Source organism: Brachyhypopomus gauderio, chromosome 3 (genome assembly GCF_052324685.1).
Source record: "Brachyhypopomus gauderio isolate BG-103 chromosome 3, BGAUD_0.2, whole genome shotgun sequence".
Classification (NCBI taxonomy): Eukaryota; Metazoa; Chordata; class Actinopteri; order Gymnotiformes; family Hypopomidae; genus Brachyhypopomus; species Brachyhypopomus gauderio.
In genome coordinates, this window is record NC_135213.1 from 14,171,383 (window position 1) to 14,192,637 (window position 21,255).

At 48.6% G+C, this 21,255-nt stretch overlaps 1 protein-coding gene across 3 annotated transcripts; it reads right to left on the reverse strand.

Annotated features, from left to right (window-relative positions):
• Window positions 1-682: 682 nt before the first annotated feature.
• tmem94 (transmembrane protein 94) lies at window positions 683-21,207 on the reverse strand. Of its 3 annotated transcripts, none has more exons than XM_076999659.1 (32): window positions 21,075-21,207; window positions 19,593-19,890; window positions 16,011-16,127; window positions 15,785-15,912; window positions 14,716-14,852; window positions 14,399-14,607; window positions 14,105-14,256; window positions 13,863-13,965; window positions 13,652-13,738; window positions 13,420-13,536; window positions 13,105-13,161; window positions 11,809-11,913; window positions 11,304-11,477; window positions 9,238-9,456; window positions 8,825-9,137; window positions 8,280-8,453; window positions 8,094-8,196; window positions 7,785-7,993; window positions 7,271-7,452; window positions 6,979-7,108; window positions 6,683-6,798; window positions 6,455-6,554; window positions 6,100-6,208; window positions 5,830-6,019; window positions 5,594-5,671; window positions 5,317-5,402; window positions 5,128-5,209; window positions 4,775-4,917; window positions 4,582-4,673; window positions 4,294-4,387; window positions 3,916-4,086; window positions 683-3,684 (listed from the first exon to the last, which is right to left on the reverse strand). In XM_076999659.1, the coding sequence occupies exons 2-32, from the start codon at window positions 19,614-19,616 to the stop codon at window positions 3,612-3,614; spliced, it is 4,074 nt and encodes a 1,357-aa protein (XP_076855774.1). In that variant the 5' UTR covers window positions 19,617-19,890; window positions 21,075-21,207; the 3' UTR covers window positions 683-3,611. The 3 variants fall into 3 exon arrangements, with proteins under 3 accessions (XP_076855774.1, XP_076855775.1, XP_076855776.1); XM_076999660.1 differs by having other exon boundaries at window positions 21,084-21,187; XM_076999661.1 differs by lacking the exon at window positions 13,105-13,161.
• Between the last annotated feature and the right edge of the window lie 48 nt (window positions 21,208-21,255).

The following is a 21,255-nucleotide window of genomic DNA, read 5'->3' on the forward strand; positions in this document are numbered from 1 at the left end:
TTCGCATACTGGAATATTTAGCGGAAGTAGTAGGTCATCCGGGTATGTTTCGCGTACTGGAAAATTTCATTTTGGTCACATACTGCATACGGCATACTGATTTGGGGCTCGATCAGTACGCCAGTAGTATGTAGTAGGCTATTTCGAACACAGCCACTCTGACTATCAGTTCGTCTACTGGAATATTTTGCGGAAGTAGTATGTCATCCGGGGCTGTTTCGCGTACTAGAAATTTTTTTTTAATTTGCATACTGCATACTGATTTGGGGCCCAAGCAGTACGCCAGTAGTATGTAGTAGGCTATTTCAAACACAGCCCACCCCTTTCACAGAGTTTTGAGTGTTTTAAACAAGTTTTTTTTTTTAAGTAAAACAAATAATTAAAATAATTAAAAAAATTAAACAATCATACAATTCCAATAAAACATGACACCTTTCTTAGATGTATACTGTGAAGTTAAGAACTCATATTTATAAACACATTAAAACAAGCATGTTTGTGAACATTACGGAGCACACAGAGTGATGAGCTCGCGAGGAGCGGGGGGTGAGAAAAGCTGGAGCGGATTTGGAGCGGAGTGATTACGCAGCGCTTTGAGGGAGGAGCTTCTGCCATTACACTCTGGTAAACACATTGCAGAAAAGTGCATCTAACTCTGATAATATAAAACAGCATGACTATATATTTTTTAAAATAAGCATTTATTAACAAATCGACTCACAAATCACTTGGGGAAAAACTATTTAAAGACATCTTTAAAAATACAAAAATGTACAACCTTTATAAATTTTGTGAACATTCATAAATAGCAAAATTATTAATAGCAGTTGGCGCCAAATAATACACTGTTTATTCTGATCATGTACTCACACAAATATCTGTACAGTAGAGAGACCGAGATTGGCTGAAGAGGGCAGGATATGACTGATCTCAACGGAGGAAGCACCAGCCACAAACGCTGCCCATGCGAGTCTTGAGCCAAGGTAGGATGAAAAAGCAAGTCATTAATCAAGTCACTGCATTCCTACTGTCTTGATCATGCATATCTCAGCAAAAATTTGATCTCAACATTTTAAAAATAACTAGAATAGTATAATTCTATATCACTGTACAAAAAAATTGCTCAGTCATGTTCCATTACACATTTTTAAGCTGATTATACAATGCTGTCCTTACAGAACTGATCAGTGCTTTTCAAAATATCTACCTCCCTGCTTACTCTGATACGTCACCTTCCACAAAGTTGATGTTAGCGCTAAAGCACCAGTTTGAAATTCACTGTGTCAATGCCCATTCAGTTGCTCTGCAATGACTCAAAGACAGAGGAGCAACATATATTCTAACCTGCCCTGAGGTGGGAATTTCTTACAATGATAATGATAGTTTCAATGAAGAGACTTCAAGTCTTGGGGTTCATGGGGACCCTGCAGGTTAATAGTCAATGCATGGAACAGAAAAGCAATTATGTAAAGCCATGATATTCTGCACACATAACATTCTCCACAGGCAGGCACAATATGTATGTAAAACAATTCCTGGTATTTAAACATTTAACATGTGTATATAAAATGCATGAGACAAGGTGTGGCATAAAATAAACATGAAATGCAATTACTGGTTAAGACTAGTAGGCTCAAACTGGCTATAATGGAGAGAAATAAGTGCTTATGATATATGATCAACAGTAAATGTTTTTTTAGACATAGAAAGTAGCTAAAATACTAGACATTACTTCCCTAGGAACTCAAAGAAAGTCCCTCATATAGAGAGGGAGGGGGCCCATTAAAAGCACACAGAAAAGGCAAAACAGGTCAGTCAGCGGGGGGAAGTGAAGAACCAGGCTACAGCTGAGGTGTTCCCCAGTGAGTCACTCATTCAAGCTTCTCCATTACTATTCCATTATTATTAGTTACTCTAATGTAACTGTAGTGTTTCAGTCTACTCACAGGCCCCCCCCACAAAGGGACACAGCAGAGTTCCTGGGAAGGCAGAACGCTGGTCATTTAAAGAACAACATATTCACCATGCTCAAAGTAATCAGTAAAACAACCTGTGTTAAAATGAACAAAGGTAGAATAACATTGAGACAATCAACAAGAGGTAGAAGAGCAAAAAACATAACTGCCTTCTTCACCAATAAAGATGCTCTCTCTATGGGAAAAAGGGGTTAAAGAAAAAACCCATCATCTAAGACTGCCCCCCCCAACCAGAATCAAACGCGGAATTAATCTTTACAACTATACAAAATTATGTTGAAAATGGTGATCTAGTCCCAGTTGTGCGACGAGGAAGCCAGCAAGCATTACTGTCTCATCAAAGCATGCAGGTGTATGCAAAATATTCAGGCAGACATTCACATGTGTAAACAAAAGAGAACTCACAATGCTCAGCATGTCAGTAGTTAGATGGTGCTGGAGTGGTCTGAAGCATGCTTTTTCTATGAACATGCCCTACTGATTTGATTAAACTTCACTGCTGGTCTAGCTCCTTACATATTACAAAAATGAACACAGGTCTACTAATTACTTACACTGATTTGATCAAAGTATTTCCAACTAACCCAATAAAGGGAAAAGGATAAAAGCCTTTTTTTAATTTAATATTAAACCCCAGTGTTTAGAATTAGTTTAGCACATGTTCCATCTGGTCACCATATGGATGGATTCCCTTTAGTGAGTTGAGATATGCCTTTTACATGCTTCCAGAATAAATCATTTCAATACCCATGGACCAAAACTAAGTATTACCCTTCATTCTAACCAGTGAGTGAAACATCTTTTCACATCTGTTTACAGCCACCGATTTCATTCTATTTCTGAAATGGGCTTAAACTTCCCCAGTGCACTGTGTTGATTGGTGGGCTTCCAATGTTGTCTTCCCAGGCAGTCATTAACTGGATATAAGCACTTGTATTCAGTAAGTGCAAATATGTCTTTTCTGCAAGCACTATATGTGAGGTATTTCGTAGACAATACCAAGTCTTTATCACGTTCAAATCCGCCATGTGCAAGACCTATGTGGTGATTAAAACCACTGCCCTGTTACAGAGCAGACAGTGGCATCTAAAATACATCACAAAGGGTGTTTCAGCATACACGACAAAGTGGCTCTCACCACATCACATCTTCATCAGATAATAAGATGCCCTAAAGCTAAAACATAATCTGTCTTACCTAGATTTCCAGTCTGTTTGACATATGGTGGCACAACTGTAGACCGGAGGCTGGGCAACCGCGAACAGCCTTAATTATTCTGGCACTGTGAAGGACGACTCCTGTAAACTGTCTCTCCCCCTCATCCATCCTGCATTTCCCAACTTCCACATTTCCCAACTTCCATAATTTTCCAATGTTTAGACTTCAGAAAGCATGCAGCTAAATATCCCTCATATCACGGAAAGGAAATGGAAGACAACAACAACAACAAAAAAAAAAAAAGATATTTATATCATCTACTCCTGACGTAAAAGGACGGCTGTTGTGGGCTGAGGTTCTGGTGGCGGGGAGCTGGTTGGTGGTGGGTTAGGCGTTGAGGTGAGAGGTTCTTTCCTCTACTGCTGGTCATCGGCGGGGCAGTGAGTTCACAGCAAAACAGCCCAGTTTTGTAGCAGCTCAGAAAGGAGAGTTCATTCCCAGCTTAGTCTCAAACTGGAGCTTCTGTCTCTTCTGGTAGCGCACACGTACCCTGAAAGGACAATGTTGTTTTACCGAATTTGGAAAAAAAGCAAAAACAAACAGAAAACTTCTTACTAATAATACTTTCTGAAAGCTATGCTGATGAGAAAAGTCAAGATTTGTCTACAACTGCTACAAGATTGTACATGTTGTAGAAATGTCATAGTGATAGATATGGATAGGATATGTGTATGGATAGGCTTGAGCTTGATCTGAGCCCCATGCTCTGATTGGTCCCTACCTGATCTCATGCAGTTTGACAGCCTCGTTGATCAGCACCACCAACACAGTGGACAGCGACATCAGTAGCCAAACCAGCATGGGCACGTGGCTCAATGTGAAGTCCAGTCCTCCACTTCTGTCCTGCCATAACTGGTAATCTACTGTAGCCTGCACCATCTGACCCAGCAGCCTAACAGATGAGACAGAGAGAACGAAGACTGTAGTTTACATAGCTGATAATACTATATGTCTGCTTATATGAAATCGATCTTATTTTTGCATTTAGTCAATCAATGGTAATTATAGTTTAAAGTAAGACATCTCACGTCCACTGTTTAAGCAAACTATTGTAAATTTCATGGTACAACATGTGAAACATACACACGCACACACTTACACAACAGGCACGATAAGACACCACCATGTGTTGCTGAAGGGGTTTCTCCTCCAGAGTGGCTGGGAGCGGTGTACGTAACTGAGAGAGATCACCACTGAACAGAGGACATATCCAATCAGAGAAGCATGAGAGTATTGGACAACTAATGCACATTGACCTGCAGTCCTTAAGAACTGAACAGTATCCAGAACATCACGCTAGTCCAACACACATCGTATTGTAGGTGTGTAAACACAGTGCCTTACGTAAGCACAGGAGAACTGAGCTGAGACTGTAGGCACATCTCACCGGTATGTAAAGCCAGGAAACCTGCCATGACCTTCTGGATGAGCAGCAAGCCATTAGAAAACTCGTCAAACCACGGCGCTGTTCCATTAGATCTGCAATCAGGAGCAAGCAAGGTGCTCATACGGATGATCGGAGTGTCTTGTGGGGTGGGTGTGTGTGTGTGTGTGTGTGTGTGTGTGAGCCGCACGTGTACCCGCTGATAATGACGTATGTAGATCTGTTGCTGTTAGCAGCGCTGGCACACACTTCATGCAGGGAGAAACCAAAGCCCAGCAGGTAGGCACACATCGTTAGCCCGAACTTCAGCAGGAACCAGCCCAGGAAGTACTGCTGGGTCTGGGGGCACATGAGAAGAAAGAATAAAGTGAGCTCACTCTTTTCATCTCAAAATAATATTCACTATGATGCCGATACACACACACACACACCCACACACCCACACACACACACACACACACACACACACACACAAAGATCATGTCTAGAGTTAATAGAACGGAAAACGTGAAACTGTGCTCATGACAGAGGTCACAAGCCATGCCGCACCTTCCGAGGAATGGCATCTAGATTCTTTCCAGTGGCGACGGTCATCACAGAGCTGTCTGGCGGCTTCCCCAAGAAGGACACACTGTCAGGCGAGCACATGACAACCACAGTTATCCACGTGTGTGTGTGTGAGTGCGCATACGCGTGTGCTTGTGGTGCGAGTGCGAGGGAGACCGTTTCGTCTCGTACCTTAGCAGCGGGTAACAGAAACAAGAAAGCCACAGAATGTCGGTTATGTTCAAAGGAGGAGGAAGTTGGGTAAGACAGGCCAAGAACTAGCAGAAAAAGAAAAAAATACAGTAACAATGAACTCATAAAGCAACCCCACTATGACCAATCAAACACCTGCAATCAGTCTGAGCCAATCACATACGTCCTCCCCAAGAAGCATAATGCAGAGAGAAGACTATACAAGATGGCATATATTCTGCTGGCCAATAGGAGAGAGGGTAGCAGCCATGCTGACCTGGATGATGACTAGAGTGAGTTGGCACTGTAGCAGGAACAGGAAACACTTGCGGATGCCGTATGTGGTGTGCCGGGCCTGCAGGGCACACAAGAACACACACGCTAGCTCGGCACTCCCACCACGCCGCCGACCCCACACGGGGACGCACACGGACGGCCGATCGGCCAGAGAATCACGGCCAACGTCCTCCCAGAGGCGCTTGGGTTCTGCGAGCGTGTCGGGCGGGCGCGTACCTGCTCGATGAGCTTGACGATGCTGACGCTCTCGCCCTGGTGGAAGGAGACGGAGCAGGCGAGGCTGTTGAGTCGAGCCCCCAGGCCCAGCGCACACAGCTCGTCCCGCTCCTCCAGCCGGCCGCAGCCCGCCGCGTAGCCGAACGTCTCCCACGAGCATCGGGCCGGGTACAGCGGGTCCAGGGAGATGCTGCGGCCCCAACACAAAAGAAGCTCAGCGCGCGTGCGCCGGCCACACCCACTGGGGCGGGGAGGGGGGGCGGGGCTCACCTGATGTCGCTCTGGAGGAAGAGGCAGGAGTTGCGGATGTTGGCCGAGCTCCCCAAGCAGCACGTCACCTCCCGGTTCTCCTGCATGATCTTCATCATCTCACACATGGCTGCGAGGCAGGAGAACGCACGCAGGGTTTAGTATGGGACGGCTGGCAACGCGGGTCTCTACACACCCCCCTCGCCCTTTCACTCACGGGGTCACAGTGCAGCACGGCTGCCGCTCACAGCCGAGGGGACACACACACACACACACACACACACACACACACACACACACACACACACACACACACACACACACACACACACACACACACACACACACACACACACACACACACACACACACTCACTTTCAGGGGTGCAGTCTGTGAAAAGGGGCACCAGCAGAGGCACGTTGTCAATGTTCTTCAGGTGAGGGCGAACCTGGTGGATACCACGAGGCAGTTTGGCCTACACACACATGCGCACACACACACACACGCACACACACACACACAGGTCTGAGTCGGTTTTTTGGCTACATATATAAAGCCCTTAAAACAGCTCCAACAGCACGAACAGGGAAGGTGTCTGCATACTCTGTTGCAGTCTTCCAGGTAGCTGGGGACGTCGCTGTCAGTGGGCTGGAAGCTAGTGTGGTCAGATTGGCCTTCATCCTCAGGAAGCAAAGGGCCCTCCGCATCATCCCGGGAATCTGTGCCAACAGAACACCAGAGTCGGACCAGAGCAGGAGCTTCAAACATCTCAAACATTGCAAACATGACCTAAAAGTTGAGCAGTGGGAATGAATCTAAGTGTAATGCAGGTGTGAACATGTCCAGTGCACGTGCGGACGCCAGAGCAGGGCCCCGGGGCCTGTGGGGAGCTGGCGTACCATGCAGCAGCTCATCGTGCAGTGAGCCTGTCTGGCTGGGGCTGGAGGGGGCCCCGTCCCCGGGGCCGTTAGGGGTCAAGGAGATATGGCAGTTCCAGCCCGTTTCCAAACCCATCTTCTCTGCAAATACCTAATACAGAGACATCAAGAAAGACAGAACTTCAACCACACAACACTCCACAGTGTAACCTGTACGCCAGCACCCTGCGTTTGCTGTGTGACCCACGTGATGGTACCACACATGACGGAACCGAAACAGGACCGGGCTCGGCGGCGTGACCCGTGCCGGTACCTTGCTGCGCAGCTCGTCCTCCCTGGAGAAGTAGACGAAGCGGATGCAGGCGCCCACCAGGTTCTCGATGAGCCTCACGGTGTCCAGACGCGCTTGGAACTGAGAGGACACCATGCCCATGAAGATCTGGCCGCTCAGCGCCTGGACACAGTCCTCCTTCTCCAGGCTCTCTCCGATGCCCTCTGAAACACACGCACACATATAAGACACTGCGATCCCACAGAACCGGAACAGGCCAACGAGGGCTCAGATAAACGGCCTCCAGCCGCTCTGCCCTTCCGTACAGCCCACGCGGGGCGTCACGCAGTCCCACCCTCAGACACGTCCAAGTGGCTACGTTCCCACTGCTGATGGTAGAGGTTTATAAATATAACCGAGCTCGCTGTATTAAGTTGTGAAACCCTGCCACACCCTTCCCACACACTCACTGGGTTTGGAGCGTTCAGCAGCGAAGCTCCACCCACCCTCCCTCTACGTCACCCCTCAATCATTAACCCTCTGCCCTCCATCTCACCGTCCGAGCTCCAGCTGTTGCGGTGGCTGCCGTGTTTGATGGGCGTGGTGCTGGGCAGGTCCACCCCAGAGAAGAGGGCCGGGCCAGGGGCCAGCTCCACAAACTTCCCATTCAGCTGGCCGGACAGCGCCACCTGCATGGGCTTGTAGGCAAACGCCGAGCAGTAGCCCGAGAGACAGGCACGCTGGTAGAAATCCAGAACCTTCTTCCTGGAGACAGAAGAGAAAGCCAAGTCAAAAGGCAATTCACACTTGCCACATTAAAACGCACTGCGCTCGGTGTGGGTCTCATTTCAGCCGGAGCGAGAACCTGTCACAGCCAGAGAGCGGGTAGATGTCCGCGCCATCCCAGAAGTCTGTGCACGCCTCCAGGACGAGGTCCGCCGAGCCGTGGGAGAGCATCTGCACGTTGTCTGAGAAGAGGTCAAGAGGTCAAGAGGTCAGGGCCGGCGTGACCCAACATGAAGTCCTAAGAGAGGGGCGGGGCGGTTCTCACTGGTGGTGGTGTCGCGGACCAGCAGGCTGATCAGGTGGCTGATGGGCGGCTGTCGTTTCCCGGCGTGGTACGGGCGGCGTGAGGCCGAGTCTCTGGCCGTGTCCCCGCAGGGCAGCTGGTACAGGGCCAGGTGGTTCTCCTGCTGGAACAGCTCTCTCGCTCCGGGAGTAAAACCTTCACACGGCAGGAGACAACAGCGCTCGGTTCGAATGGGACATTTAGGTACAGTACGAACGCATCCGAGACACATTAAGCAAGCACGGCTAACGCAGCACCATTTACACGGGAGTCCACAGCTCTGACAGAGACCAGAAGCTTTCTGCTCATATGGTTAGTAAAGATTTGGAAGTTCAAGCTGAAATATGTTCTACATCGCGGATTATTTATAACCTCTATTGCTTCCAGTTTAACGTATTTTAAGGTTTCAGGTCTTTCAAGTGTAGTGCAGACAACACAAGTTCAGCATGTTCATCAAAACACGTCCAGCTCAGCCGCCCAGCGTGCGTGGGGCGTGGCGGGTGGTTTGAGGGGCGGGCGCTGCTCACCTATGAGGCGTGAGAGTTCACACAGGCCCCAGGGCACCTGGACCGGCCGCACGGCACCGTGACTCTCCTGCACCGCCAGGTTGGACAGGTGGTCGGAGAAGCGGCACAGCTGCTGGGTGATGGTGGCGTTACACAGGTTCAGCATGATGTTGAGGCCCAGCGGCTTCAGGGAGGACAGGTGGCTCTGCCAGGCAGAGTCGTCGAACTGGATGCTCACGGGGTTCTGCTGGTCCTGAGAGAGGCTCAGCATCTCCAGGTGATAGTCGCACACAAAGTCCTCAGCTTCACACAAGCCATCACTGACGCCACACAGCTACGGGCACAGGAACGCACAGACACACATGCACATGCGCACCAACTCCAGACACGCTAGCGGTGATGGTGCGGGTGGTGCGGGTGGTGCTGGGAACTACCTGGGCCCTCTCCTCCTCGCCCCCCTCCGTGTCGTGGCTGAAGCTGACGTTGGAGCCGGACGGGTGTTTGGAGCGAGCGCTCTGGGGCCCGCGCCGGGCGCGGTGCTGCTCGCCGGTGCGTGCGGCGTCCTGCGGTGCCTCGCCGGGCTCCTGCTGATTGGCTGGCTGGAGGGAAGGTTCGAACGCGGGTCCGCTGAGAAGCGCCTCGCCTTCTTGAGCCTGCACGGGAGAAGAACAGAGCGCAAAATGAGACGACACGGTCGGAAGGGCATCCTCGTGATTAGTTCCGCTGAGCAGGGGGAAATTTATGCAAAGCAGGACGTTATGAACCTTTTTCGCAGTATGACCCTTCGTTTTAGGGCTAAAAATATTTTCTGGAATTCAGGCAGGTGTTCTGCGAACATCTGTTTCAGGGCCATGCAGTGGTCATATCAATTAGTGACTCATTCAATTCAATCCTTGCTGGCGTTGCAGGCATCAACATGTCAATGGTGGACCACGCAGCTAAATAGTGTTAAACATTCTCAAAACTGCCTCATCATTCCATTAAGATGAGTCCAAACCAACCAATCCAGGTTAAGCTTAGAAACAGCTGCTGTTGACAGTCCAGGAACTCCTCTAGTGCAGGAAATGTCACAACAAGATCTCCACAAGCATAGCAAAAGTTTTTGGATCAAAGCCTCTGATTTGTCAGAACAAGAGAAGACAGATGTATTTTGTCCTCGCAATCGTCACCTTCAGCACATTAAGCTGTGTGAAAACTCTGGCCAAACAGGCCAGTGGCCATTTTCATCAGAAAATTGAGCAGCTGGCGGGATGCTCTTCTGGAAATAAAATATCGTCTCACGGCTCGTAAAGGCACATGGGCACGATCATCCTCCCTGGACAGTCCCCATAATTCACCGAGCTACCACGGCCGACGCTGTCCTGCCAGGTCTTAATGGAAAATCTTGAAACATCGTCCACTTGTTGCACTGGTGATGCAGTTCACTGCAATTTTTCAACTGCATGAGCTTTAATCTGCGAATAATACACCGTGAACACAAGGCAGGCAGTTTGACGGCCTGTACGTCCGTGGAGAGACGTCTGCTGGTACCAGCTCATGTAGCCGTCTGAAGACACTCGCCCACGCTGGCTCTAGTCTGCACTACGGTCATGTATATATGGATCCTGTAAAACTAAAGATCCGGGCTGGGCTTTCCAAAAGTGCCCTAAAATAAAGAAGATCTTTGAATAGTATGAAACTGACCACTCTCTGGTCTGTGGTTTCGTCAAGTAAAGTAAATGGATGCTCATCTTGGCCATAATCTGCTCAACACTCTCTACCAAAAGCCCAATATGGTTAGCCACTGTATCATTTGATACTGGTGTTAATGCTGGCTGATCTGCAGCACGTCTCCTGACTGAAACCGAACCTTCTGAACACAGCGAGAGTAGACCTGCTGAAGCTTCACAGGTTTTGACTGGAAAGTGGTTTGGTCTACAAGTCCCAATGCAACGTGGGGGGTTTGGGAAGTTTGTTAGCCAACACTTCACAGATACTGCGTAATGGCAACACGGCTTCTGTCACTGGTCTCGGTAAATACATACTCAAACACATATAAATATGTAAATACATATTCAAATACATATAAATATGTAAATACACCAGCTTTCCTAATTTTCTGTTTTCAGTTGAGAGGGTTTTTGTAGTCAGGCATTCCAGTGCATTACCTTTGACCTTTCCCCTTCCAGTGCTACCTGTTAAGAGCGTAGAGAACATAAATTCTTCTGTAGGTGTGGCTGTTCAACATAGCATACACTCTTCAAACTTCCTCCTGACTACACTGACTCGTACTTTGGAGTCTGTAGGACGGTGTGGCGTTTCTGTTTTTGTGTTCACCGCAGCCCAAGACGAGTGGAGATCCCTTTTTGTTATACAGTGTATGTGCAAAGACGAAACAATGAACTGAACTCAGTCGGTTTGTACTCAGTTAGCCTGTAATGTAGACATCAGGACCTGACAGCTGTCAGTCAATCGATCAAAATGTGTTTATGTGGCGTTTGACCTCAGGTGCCACGCTCACCTCCTCACGCTCGTCCTCTCCGTCCACATGGCAGGAGGAGCTGACGGACAGGTCGTCCCGCAGGTCGTCCTGGCTGTCGTGGGGAGGCTCCACGCGTCCACTGAAGAAGAGGACGGTCTCCGGGCTGGGGTTGGGCCAGGACAGCACGCCCTGCTTGTCCACACAGCACAACACCTGCGACGGGGGAAAATCGGGCAGTCACGGCCTCGTCTCACGTTTCCACGTCGGTCGTCGACCGTCACGTTCCTTTCGTCTCACTTCATCTCTCCTGAAGGAGACCTGCTCCGTTCGACTGTTAATAAACTACAATGTTTTCTGTCTTATTGCTGCTGTATTGTATAATTCTTTGCCATGTTTTTTTTATTTGCCCAAGTTGGTTTTACTATAAGATATGACATTGTATTACAAGACAACTGTATAGGCAGAAGTGGCATCACTTCTGTGTGTGTGTGTGTGTGTGTGTGTGTGTGTGTGTGTGTGTGTGGATGCAGTAATAAACACTCACTGTCACTGAACCCAGGTTGTGCAGAAGACTGGATGTATAGCACAGTGTTTGAGTCTCTCCTTTCAAAACGCCCACTAGATATCTCCATACACATCGCAGCATCTCCTACACACAAACACACACAACGTCAGTATCGCACATGCCTGTTGTCTTCCTCTCACAATCAGGATCTTTGGATTTTGGTTCATCTGAAAAATCTCCAGGGTAGAACATTTAGTAAAGGGTGGAGTCTGAACCTAGGGTTTATTCCCAAGAGTCCCATCTGCCTCTCCTAAAGCCCGACACGCCCCTCCCCCTCCTACCGCACGCACGCACGTGCAGCAGAGAGAAGCAGCTGTATGGTGGCTCCTGGGCTACAGCGTTTATCAGACGCTGCACACTGCAGACGCACAAATGTCCCAGGAGGACGGGGTGTGTGCTGTGAGACGGAGGTCATTCACGCACACAGATCAGTGTGCCCAAGCACACACCAAGCTGTTTTTATACTTCTCAACACAGTGCTTCACACACACACACACACACACACACACACACACACACACACACACACACACACACACACACACACACACACACACACACACAGCTTTGGCTAAAAAGCATCCTACCAAAGACCAAGATCTTGTGTAAATGAGAATGAACCAAACATCCAAAGACAAAAGTCATTTGCGTACACTCAGATAATTGGATTATTCATGCATCCCAAACACCTCACCAGGGCTGTTATTTAAGTGAAGGACACGTGCCGTTCATGCAAAGACCCACAGACGTAAACTCAGATGAAGTGATGAATCAGAGCTCATTCCAGTGCTGACAGCACAGAGGTCACACGCTGGCAGTGAGACGAGAGGACACATGCAGGCCTGAGGGGCGGGGGGTTGTTGGGGGGCGGGGGGTTGCTGGGGGGCAGGGGGTTGTTGGGGGTCGGGGGGTTGCTGGGGGGCGGGGCTACAGGCAGTTGCAGGCTGGGGACCACTGGAGGACTGGCAAGAGGCCCATCGCAAGAAGCCACAATTAACCAATTAACCAATTAACCAATTAACTCTGGACCGCAACAGTGCAACTGAGAAGCAATTAAGCAGGATGGAAAGATGGAGAAAGAAAAAAAAAAAAAACAACAACAGCGGTGACGCAAAAGTGCCAGCGTGTGGAGCTACACAGCGACGTCTGCGCATATCCAGAAAAATGGCAGTTTGGAGGAAAAGGCCTAAAATCAAGTGTGATGGGCAAGTGCTGGCGGTGGTGGTGGTGGTGCGCTCCCGGCCGTGCACGGCGGGCGGCGTGGGGAGGCTGTACCTGCGAGGACACCACTTCCGTGTAGCTGCTTAGGGTGTCCTCAGAGAACTTAGCCAGCTGGGACGAGAGAAGAAGTGGATTAAAATCTCCTTCCCCCCTGCGGGAGGCGCCAGCGAGTCATGTGTCTTCTCGGTCGTGGTACTGGGAGAGCTTTCTGTGGAGGAACTGAGCTACGCAGGCCGTTTGACAGACGCCCTGCCACGGAACGGGCGCGTGTGCGCGGACCCTCTAGATGTGCGCGTGCTTTGGGGGAAGACTTGCTGCGGTAGGCGGTCGAACGCTCGCGTAGCGCGGTTAGCCAAGGGCGGGACTCACCAGGCCCGAGGGCGAGCTACGGCTGGACTCGGCCAACACTCGCGCCTCTCCGTACGCAACGACCAGCACCCACATCACCGGGAAGAGCAGCGGCAGGATGGGCAGCACGCCCATCAGCTACAACCCCACAGGGAGAGAGAGAGAGAGAGAGAGAGAGAGAGAGATGAACAGAGTGGTGAGGGAGACTCGTGGCGTCTGAAAAGAAAACAAATTACATCTTGACAAGACTTACCTGTAACTGAAAGAAGTTGAAGAGAGGTGGAGTGAGACTGGGAGCGTGACAGCAGAACCGAACGGTGTTTACAGTAAAAAATGCCACCTAGAGAAATGAAGAAGGCAGCAAAAGAGGTCAGCGCAATGGCAGGCACTCGTATAAAGAGCAGGTCCAATGTACCAACGACCATTCTGAGACTTTTAGATGCGCGTTTGCTTGACTGACATACCAGCACAGCTGGGCAGGCAATCCTGGCTATGATTGACTGCACTGTGAAGCGCTCGTTATCGAGAACCGTGATGGGGCGTGAGAGAGCGAGGTCAAGGCTGTTTCTGTTGGGAAGAGGAGGTTGGTGTCAGAAATCACCTCAACACGGCAATCAAACATCTCACGGATGAAAGGTGGAGAGCGTTAATGAGACAAGGCTGCGTATCGCAAGCGGAATCGTTCTGGCAGGATGCCGCACGTTACCTGACGCTATCGAGAATAGGCGTGCAGACCACCCTGAAGAGTCGGTGCTGCTGGGGTGTGTGAGGGCTCCTCTTATCGGTCCCGTGGGGAGAGGGTGGGGGGGAGAAGGGCGGGAACAGATCCCCAGGCTCCAGAACGATGTGCTCGTCATCCTGGTGGCGATACGGTGAAGTAAAAGCACATCAGGTACGAGCACAAACCCTCCAAACACAGGAAAGCAGCTCCGCTTTACTCTTGGGTTAACGCTCAAACTAGCTAACACAACCGCTGATGTCACCGAGGAACAAATGTAACCTTGATGCCTCGGAGAGAGACGAACGCCTCCTGGCCGGGTCTTAAGGCGATAATGTCACCTTCCACCAACAGGCTGACGGGTAGGTTAACCAATTGCTCGTCTCGATATGTCCAGTGCAGTGACCAGGATGGAGAGAAAGGAGTGTACAGGTCGGGGTAGCGAGAAGCAGCCCATCTGATTGGTTGGCCTCCACTCCTCTCCAGATAACCTGTTGACCAGAACAGCACAAGTCCAAAACGTCGAGACCTGTCCAACAACATCCGCCGCTGCTACGTAAAGGAGACCAGAGCTTGAAGGCCACACACGTCATCCTCACCGTTCAGCTCGGAGATGATGGACTTGAGCCGTCGCACCATCTCGCTCCTCTTCAGCTTCTGCTGACGTCCGATGAGGAAGAGGTTGAGGATCAAAAGAAGAGTAAGGGCCCCGGCGTTCACCAGCTCAATGCCTTTACTGTCCAGAGACACCAGCACAGGTTACACATAGCACACATGGCCACCCAGCAATGCTTCCTGCCATTCAACCTGCGCTTCAGTAATAATCAAACTCAGAGTCATCAAACTCAGAATCAAATCCTGTCACAAGTTAAGAAAACTTTGCACACGCTCCCATTTTGCTAATATAAAGGTCCGTTTGGAGACCAAAATACAGCAGACTTTGCAACTGCAATATGATGGAAAGAGGATGATAGTGACTTGCTTGGTCAGGATCTCGGACTGTCACTAACTTGCCCTAGGAAATGTACGTCCAGGTGTCCCAGAGGAAGAAGCTAGAAGCAAGTTAACAATTTGGCTGCTCTGCTATGCACCACCACGCATCTCCTGTGTGGTGAATGTTACGAACACGCTACATTTTATGTATCCATGCATATGGCAGTGTTCAGCCTCTGGTACTACTGCTCTGTGGTTAGTCAGTCTTTAATATGCATGGCCTCATTTACATGTCAATTTTGATTGGCTTTCACTCTGGGCACAGGTGAAATTACTGCATCGTTAAATTTATACCAGGACACTAAATATCACCTCTGTGACCTAATGAAAATGAATAAAATACCATCTCATGCATTTTGCATGCCATAGTGCAACTACCATTAATGTTCAGAAATACGCTCCATGGTCTCTTCTTTCTTACGGAGCCCAAATGTACAAATGATACTCGGCTACCACAACACTCTAATGACAACTACGCGCACACTGAAGTTCTTGAAATGTTGAATGAATTTAGAGTCCAGACAGTAGCTTCATCATGTGACCATTGAGTGCCCCAGCATTCTGGGAAATGTAGTGCTACTTTTTAACCGTCACTTAGGCTAGTTCCACACTTAGCAAGTGATGCGCTATGTACAAAGCCAGGGTTTCATCTGAGACACACCCTCTGCCTCTTACCTTCCTTTCGGCTGGCTGCCATGGCAACAGAGCAGTCCAATCACCACGAGCAGCATGAGGGCGGCCCCCGGCCAATGGAAACAGGACTGACGGTCGTCGTGGTTGAGGAAACTCCTGGACCACAGATCCTGCAACAGCCAACTACACTTAGCGCAACAGCCGTCTGGCAAAAGAGAAACGTGTTTCAACCGATAACGGACCTAAATGCTACACAGCCCTGGCTGACCTGTATGGTTGGCGAGCGCTGGCTGCGGCGCTGGTACTGCTCCAGAAGGCCGGAGAGCTGGTCGCGGAGTGTCTCCAGAGCCCGAGACGTGGACAGGCCCAGAGACACCCCCTCCTCCTGAAGACGAAGAGGCCCGGGTCAGTGGCGTCATCAGACAAATGTTACACTAATCACACTAAGGCGAAGGGCTGTGGTTCACACAGGGCCTCACACACACACACACACACACACCAGCCTCCCTCTTCCACTACCCATAAACACCTGGGAATGCCAGTAGGAGGAGAGATCACTCCCACTCAGCCCAGGTGTTTGTGGCTGTGGGGAGTCTGAAAACAGGCTCACCATGGATCTGCGGATGAGTGCAGCACATCTATAAATAACCCCATAAATAACCCCAGTCAGGCCTTTCCCACAGCCGGGGGCAGAGGCACTGAATCCCCCAGCGAGCCTCCACAGCAAGTACCCATCGCTGCAGAATCAAAAGTCCAGGGGGTGGAGCTGGATCTAGATCCAACTCCTCCCACCGTCCATAGTTTATTTTGGTCGGTCCAGGGGGCGGAGCTGCATCTAATCCAACTCCTCCTACATGTCGCTTACGTTTTCCGACCAGGAAATATAAATCTAATAAATTCACCCTTAATACTTTTACCGTTTAAAGATCAAAATGTTCTTTAAATGTTATTTAAATAACACAATACAGGTTTTTTTAAGTTTACAAGAAAACGTAAAAGTGGACAGGAATAATGATCTGTGATTGCCAACATAATAAAGTACAGTACATTTCTTAAATATGTACCATTTCATTTTTTTTACCTTTAATAAAAAAAATAACTTTTTTCGTTAGGACGGTACACTTCAGGTGTGCAGAATGGACAGTGGTATTTACTACAACATGTAGTGCACTGCACAACTGAAAGCGTCTGTCCTTTTTTCAAAACCGTGATATGCATCTATAGATGGATGGAAAAATATAAATAGCATTATATTAGTGGTGAAGTTTTTCAGTGAACTGGTTAATGAGGATCATGGCCGTTACATGCACGCACTACTGAATAACAGTCCCCCTGTTCGGTACCGCATGGACCGTCCATGCGGTACTGAACAGCACAACCATTGCACATTAGCAAGATGAAAACTGGTTTATTATGAACTAACTTTCACATTCGTGATTGTTCACAAATGAATGGCAAGAGTGATTTGGAATGGCTGATCTGATAGAACTCCTCCTGCGTAGTGCCATTACTTCAGACCAATGAAAACACAACGGTGGGAGGAGTTGGGTCTAGATCCAGCTCCGCCCCCTGGACTTTTACTTCTGCAGCGAGGGGAATCTCCTCCACAGGGAGGACGGTTCTGTACGCACCCTCAGGCAAAGGTTCAGTCCAGGCCTCTGACTCACTCACCACTTCTCCAGGGTCCATTTCCGTGCACACACACAGACAGACACGCAAACTGCACATACTACAAACCCACAAATTCCAACACAAATATGAAAAAGTGCCCTTTCCAAAAAAAAAAAAAAATCTATTAATTAATGATTTTTTAAATCCAATACACTCCTGGTAAATAAGGATGACACCCACTTCTAGAGCATATTACAACTCCACTCACACGGTCCTTCAAAAACTAGGCACCATCTTTTAGGATCGTGACCAAGTCCCTGTGTCGAACACAGACGCTGTAAAGGCACACGCAGACGGGACACACACACACACACACACACACACACACACACACACACACACACACACACACACACACACACACACACACACACACACACACACACACACACACACACACACACACACACACACACACACACACACACACACACACACACACACACACACACACACACACACACACACACACACACACACACACGGGACCTCAGCCTACATGCAGGTGGGTCAGCAGCGGATGAAGGACAGAGGGAGGGCTGCTGCTTCTCCAGCCAGACAGCAGACCCAGCACAGCCAGACATCCACATGACAGGCCCGCTCCTGATGCAAACATACGCAAGCACCAGGAGATGGAGGACAACACACTTAAGACACGATTCTCTGAGATCATCTGTTCAATCTTGATGAAAGCCATTTCACCCATCAGAGTGGACCATGGCAAATGTTTTCAGGAACGAATGGGCTATATTGAGCACATTCCTCATCACACAGTGTATTGGTAGATTTTAATGGCTCTTAGACTCGTCCATTCTAAATACCCTCAAACAGTTTTTCAGCGGACAACACTATGTTAGTTTAAGAGTCAACGGGGAACGGCCTGAGGCACCAGTGGAGACTGGGAAGGGGGACTGGGAAGGGGGACTGGGAAGGGGGACTGGGAAGGGGGACTGGGAAGAGGGACTGGGAAGGGGGACTGGGAAGGGGGACTGGGAAGGGGGACTGGGAAGGGGGACTGGGAAGGGGGACTGGGAAGGGGGACTGGGAAGGGGGACTGGGAAGGACGACTGGGAGCCTTCAGGACAGAGGCTCACAAACGCCTGCAGCATCCCTGTGTTTAGCAGCCAGTCATCCGTTACAGCAAGCGCAGCAGTTCTCTCTCGCAGCGGCAGGAGACTGGAGAGACAATCATGGACACAGACGCCCCAGTGACCCCCCTGTTCCAGACTGCTCCCACATCCCCGCACTCAGCAGCCTTCAGCGGACACACAGGCACTCAGAAAAATCAATAAAAACATGGACGAGGGCCTGGAATACAGGAATAAGTGTAGGTACACACACTGGATCACGATTTCAAGGACACAGTTGAAATAGCAACGAGACTCGGAACCGTAGCCTGAAGTAGCCTCATGATAGCACCAACAGGGATCACACAATGTCTTCCTGTTTAAAAATAATAAAACTGTATCCCTAAACCTAATCTCAGATCCCAATTTAATTAAACATTAATGTTTATTTTTTTCTTACCACTATTAACACTTCACAAAACCGAATTCCGAGCTAAAACATGCATTGTCATAGATGCAAAGTAAATGCATAGTCTACTACACATTTAATATGAGACAGAAAAACCTACTTCCCTCAGAAAAAAAAGTAACTGGTCTGGCCAAAATGGTTAATTATTTAACAACACAGCTAAAACAGGAAGAACCACACATGAGAGAAGAGTCATCAGGAGAGCATAGGATCATGTCAGGAACGTCAATGCAAGTTGTCCCCTTCACTTTAGGATCGAGCTCTGTGCGGTCAAGCAGATGTGAACTTTCCGCAGACCTTAGGACCATGGGAACATATTGGACTCTGCACAGAGGCAGGAAGCAGTGAGAGTGAAGCCAGCAGTTTTGCTATGAGTCATGAAGTTTATTTAGAGTCCAGTGTGAGTGGCGGAGCCTTCAGATTAGAAACCAAACAGGGCAGATTTCTACTTTTGAGATATTTCTGTATTTGAGAGATATCTCTCTTTTAATTGCCAATAACATTAGCCGTAAATGATCAAAAACGAAACAACTTCTCATGGAAGTTGAACAGTCAAAGATGGAGAAATGTGGGAGGATCAGCCAGCCATACCAAGTCCACAAAACACACTCGCCCCCAAAGCGAAGGCAGCCTGGCAACTCACCTGCTTCTTATCTGGTAGCTCCATGGCAACCACTGCCTCTCACCATGTTCTGTGAGGATGTGTGGAGCTGGTTGTCAGGGGTGACTTGCGTCCTGACCCAGGTCCTTGTGGCAGAGGAAGGCAAACGTGTCCCCCAGCCCCCAGGCACCACTCCTGCGACTACTGCCAGTGTGGGAGGAGCTACAAGACAGGTTCTTACAACACTGTGCATACAGCGGCAGCTGCAGTCAACGTGGACAGGTCTTTCCTGCTACTGTACTGGGTGACTCTCTTAGGATAACAACTAACGAGAGGTGAGCTAGGGAGAGAAAGAGAGAGGGGGACGGAGAGAGTCAAAGAGAGAGAAAGAAATTATTATAAATTTAAAAAATGTGTCGCTCAGTCACTTGCCAATGCTTCTCTATCGCTGGAGGCACTTAGAGTCATATCAATGTACAACAGCTTTGCTCAGTTTCCCAAATGCAGTATTATTTTTACAGGCATTTTCCCAAATCTATTACAATAATGGAGAATTACTAATGACTGACCAAAATACACAGCAACGTGGAAAAATTAGACTTTGCCAGGTAGCAGCTGGCTATAGTTTACAGTAAACAACAGAGACTATAGAATGTTTAAGCCCTTGCATCTAGCAACTTATTATTTGGCAAACAAGTCACTGAATGAGTTCAGGTGGTTAATAATAGCAATAGGTGTACAACCATTACAGAGATCTTCAAGACTTTTTTGTAAATGTATGCTAGTTTCACTGATGTAAAAAAATCTGGAATCAGACATGCAATCTCTGATCTCGGATTTTTCCTGTTAAATCAGATATATCACAATTATCTTAAAACATCTTAATCAGAATGATCTTAAAATAGTTCATCACTACTGTAAAATCGCTGCAGGATCATTCTTAGCCATTCTTCTCACATTCACCTGTCCTGTGTAGCTAATGAAAACATGAATCTCTCAGACACGAGATTAACTTGTCATGACTTGATGGATTCCAGATGGTTAGACGGGCACATCTGACTAGCTAGCAGGACTACAAGACCCTGCATGTCTTCAAAACACATTCACTGCAGTATATCTGCAATTTTGACTACCTCTAATCTTTTACAGTTGCTGAAATAATCATATATTATAGATTGATCGATAAATAAGATAAGATAAACAGTCGCTAACATCGTCCTATGCAATTTTCCATATACGGATGAACCAAAAAGCTGATAAAGATTCAGATTTTAAGATTGTTCATGGGGTCGACGTAGAAATCAACCTTGATCGGCCAGCCAGGTCCCACAATATAATAAATGATATAAGTGTCTGCAGCACAAACACATAAAGGTCAGAGTAGCCAGCGAGCTAACCAGCTACTCCTTCATTAACAAGTGTCAAGCTAGCTTGTAGCTCCAGCCACCTTAGGTCCCATCAACAGGGCTTACCAAAACTGACCGGCTTGTCACTAAAATCAAAGAGCGATCAAACGAAACTTACGGAATACACCTTTTAATTCATCGGTGTAAGGCGGCTATCAGCATCTGTCAACATAAGTCTTCCAGCTGTTGTGATACGCCTGCAGAGCCCTGGCACTCTCGCCGACGACGGCCATGTTGGAGCTGCCGAAGGGCGTGGCGTGTTTGCGCGTGGGCAGCGGCAGCGCTGTGATTGGTCAGGA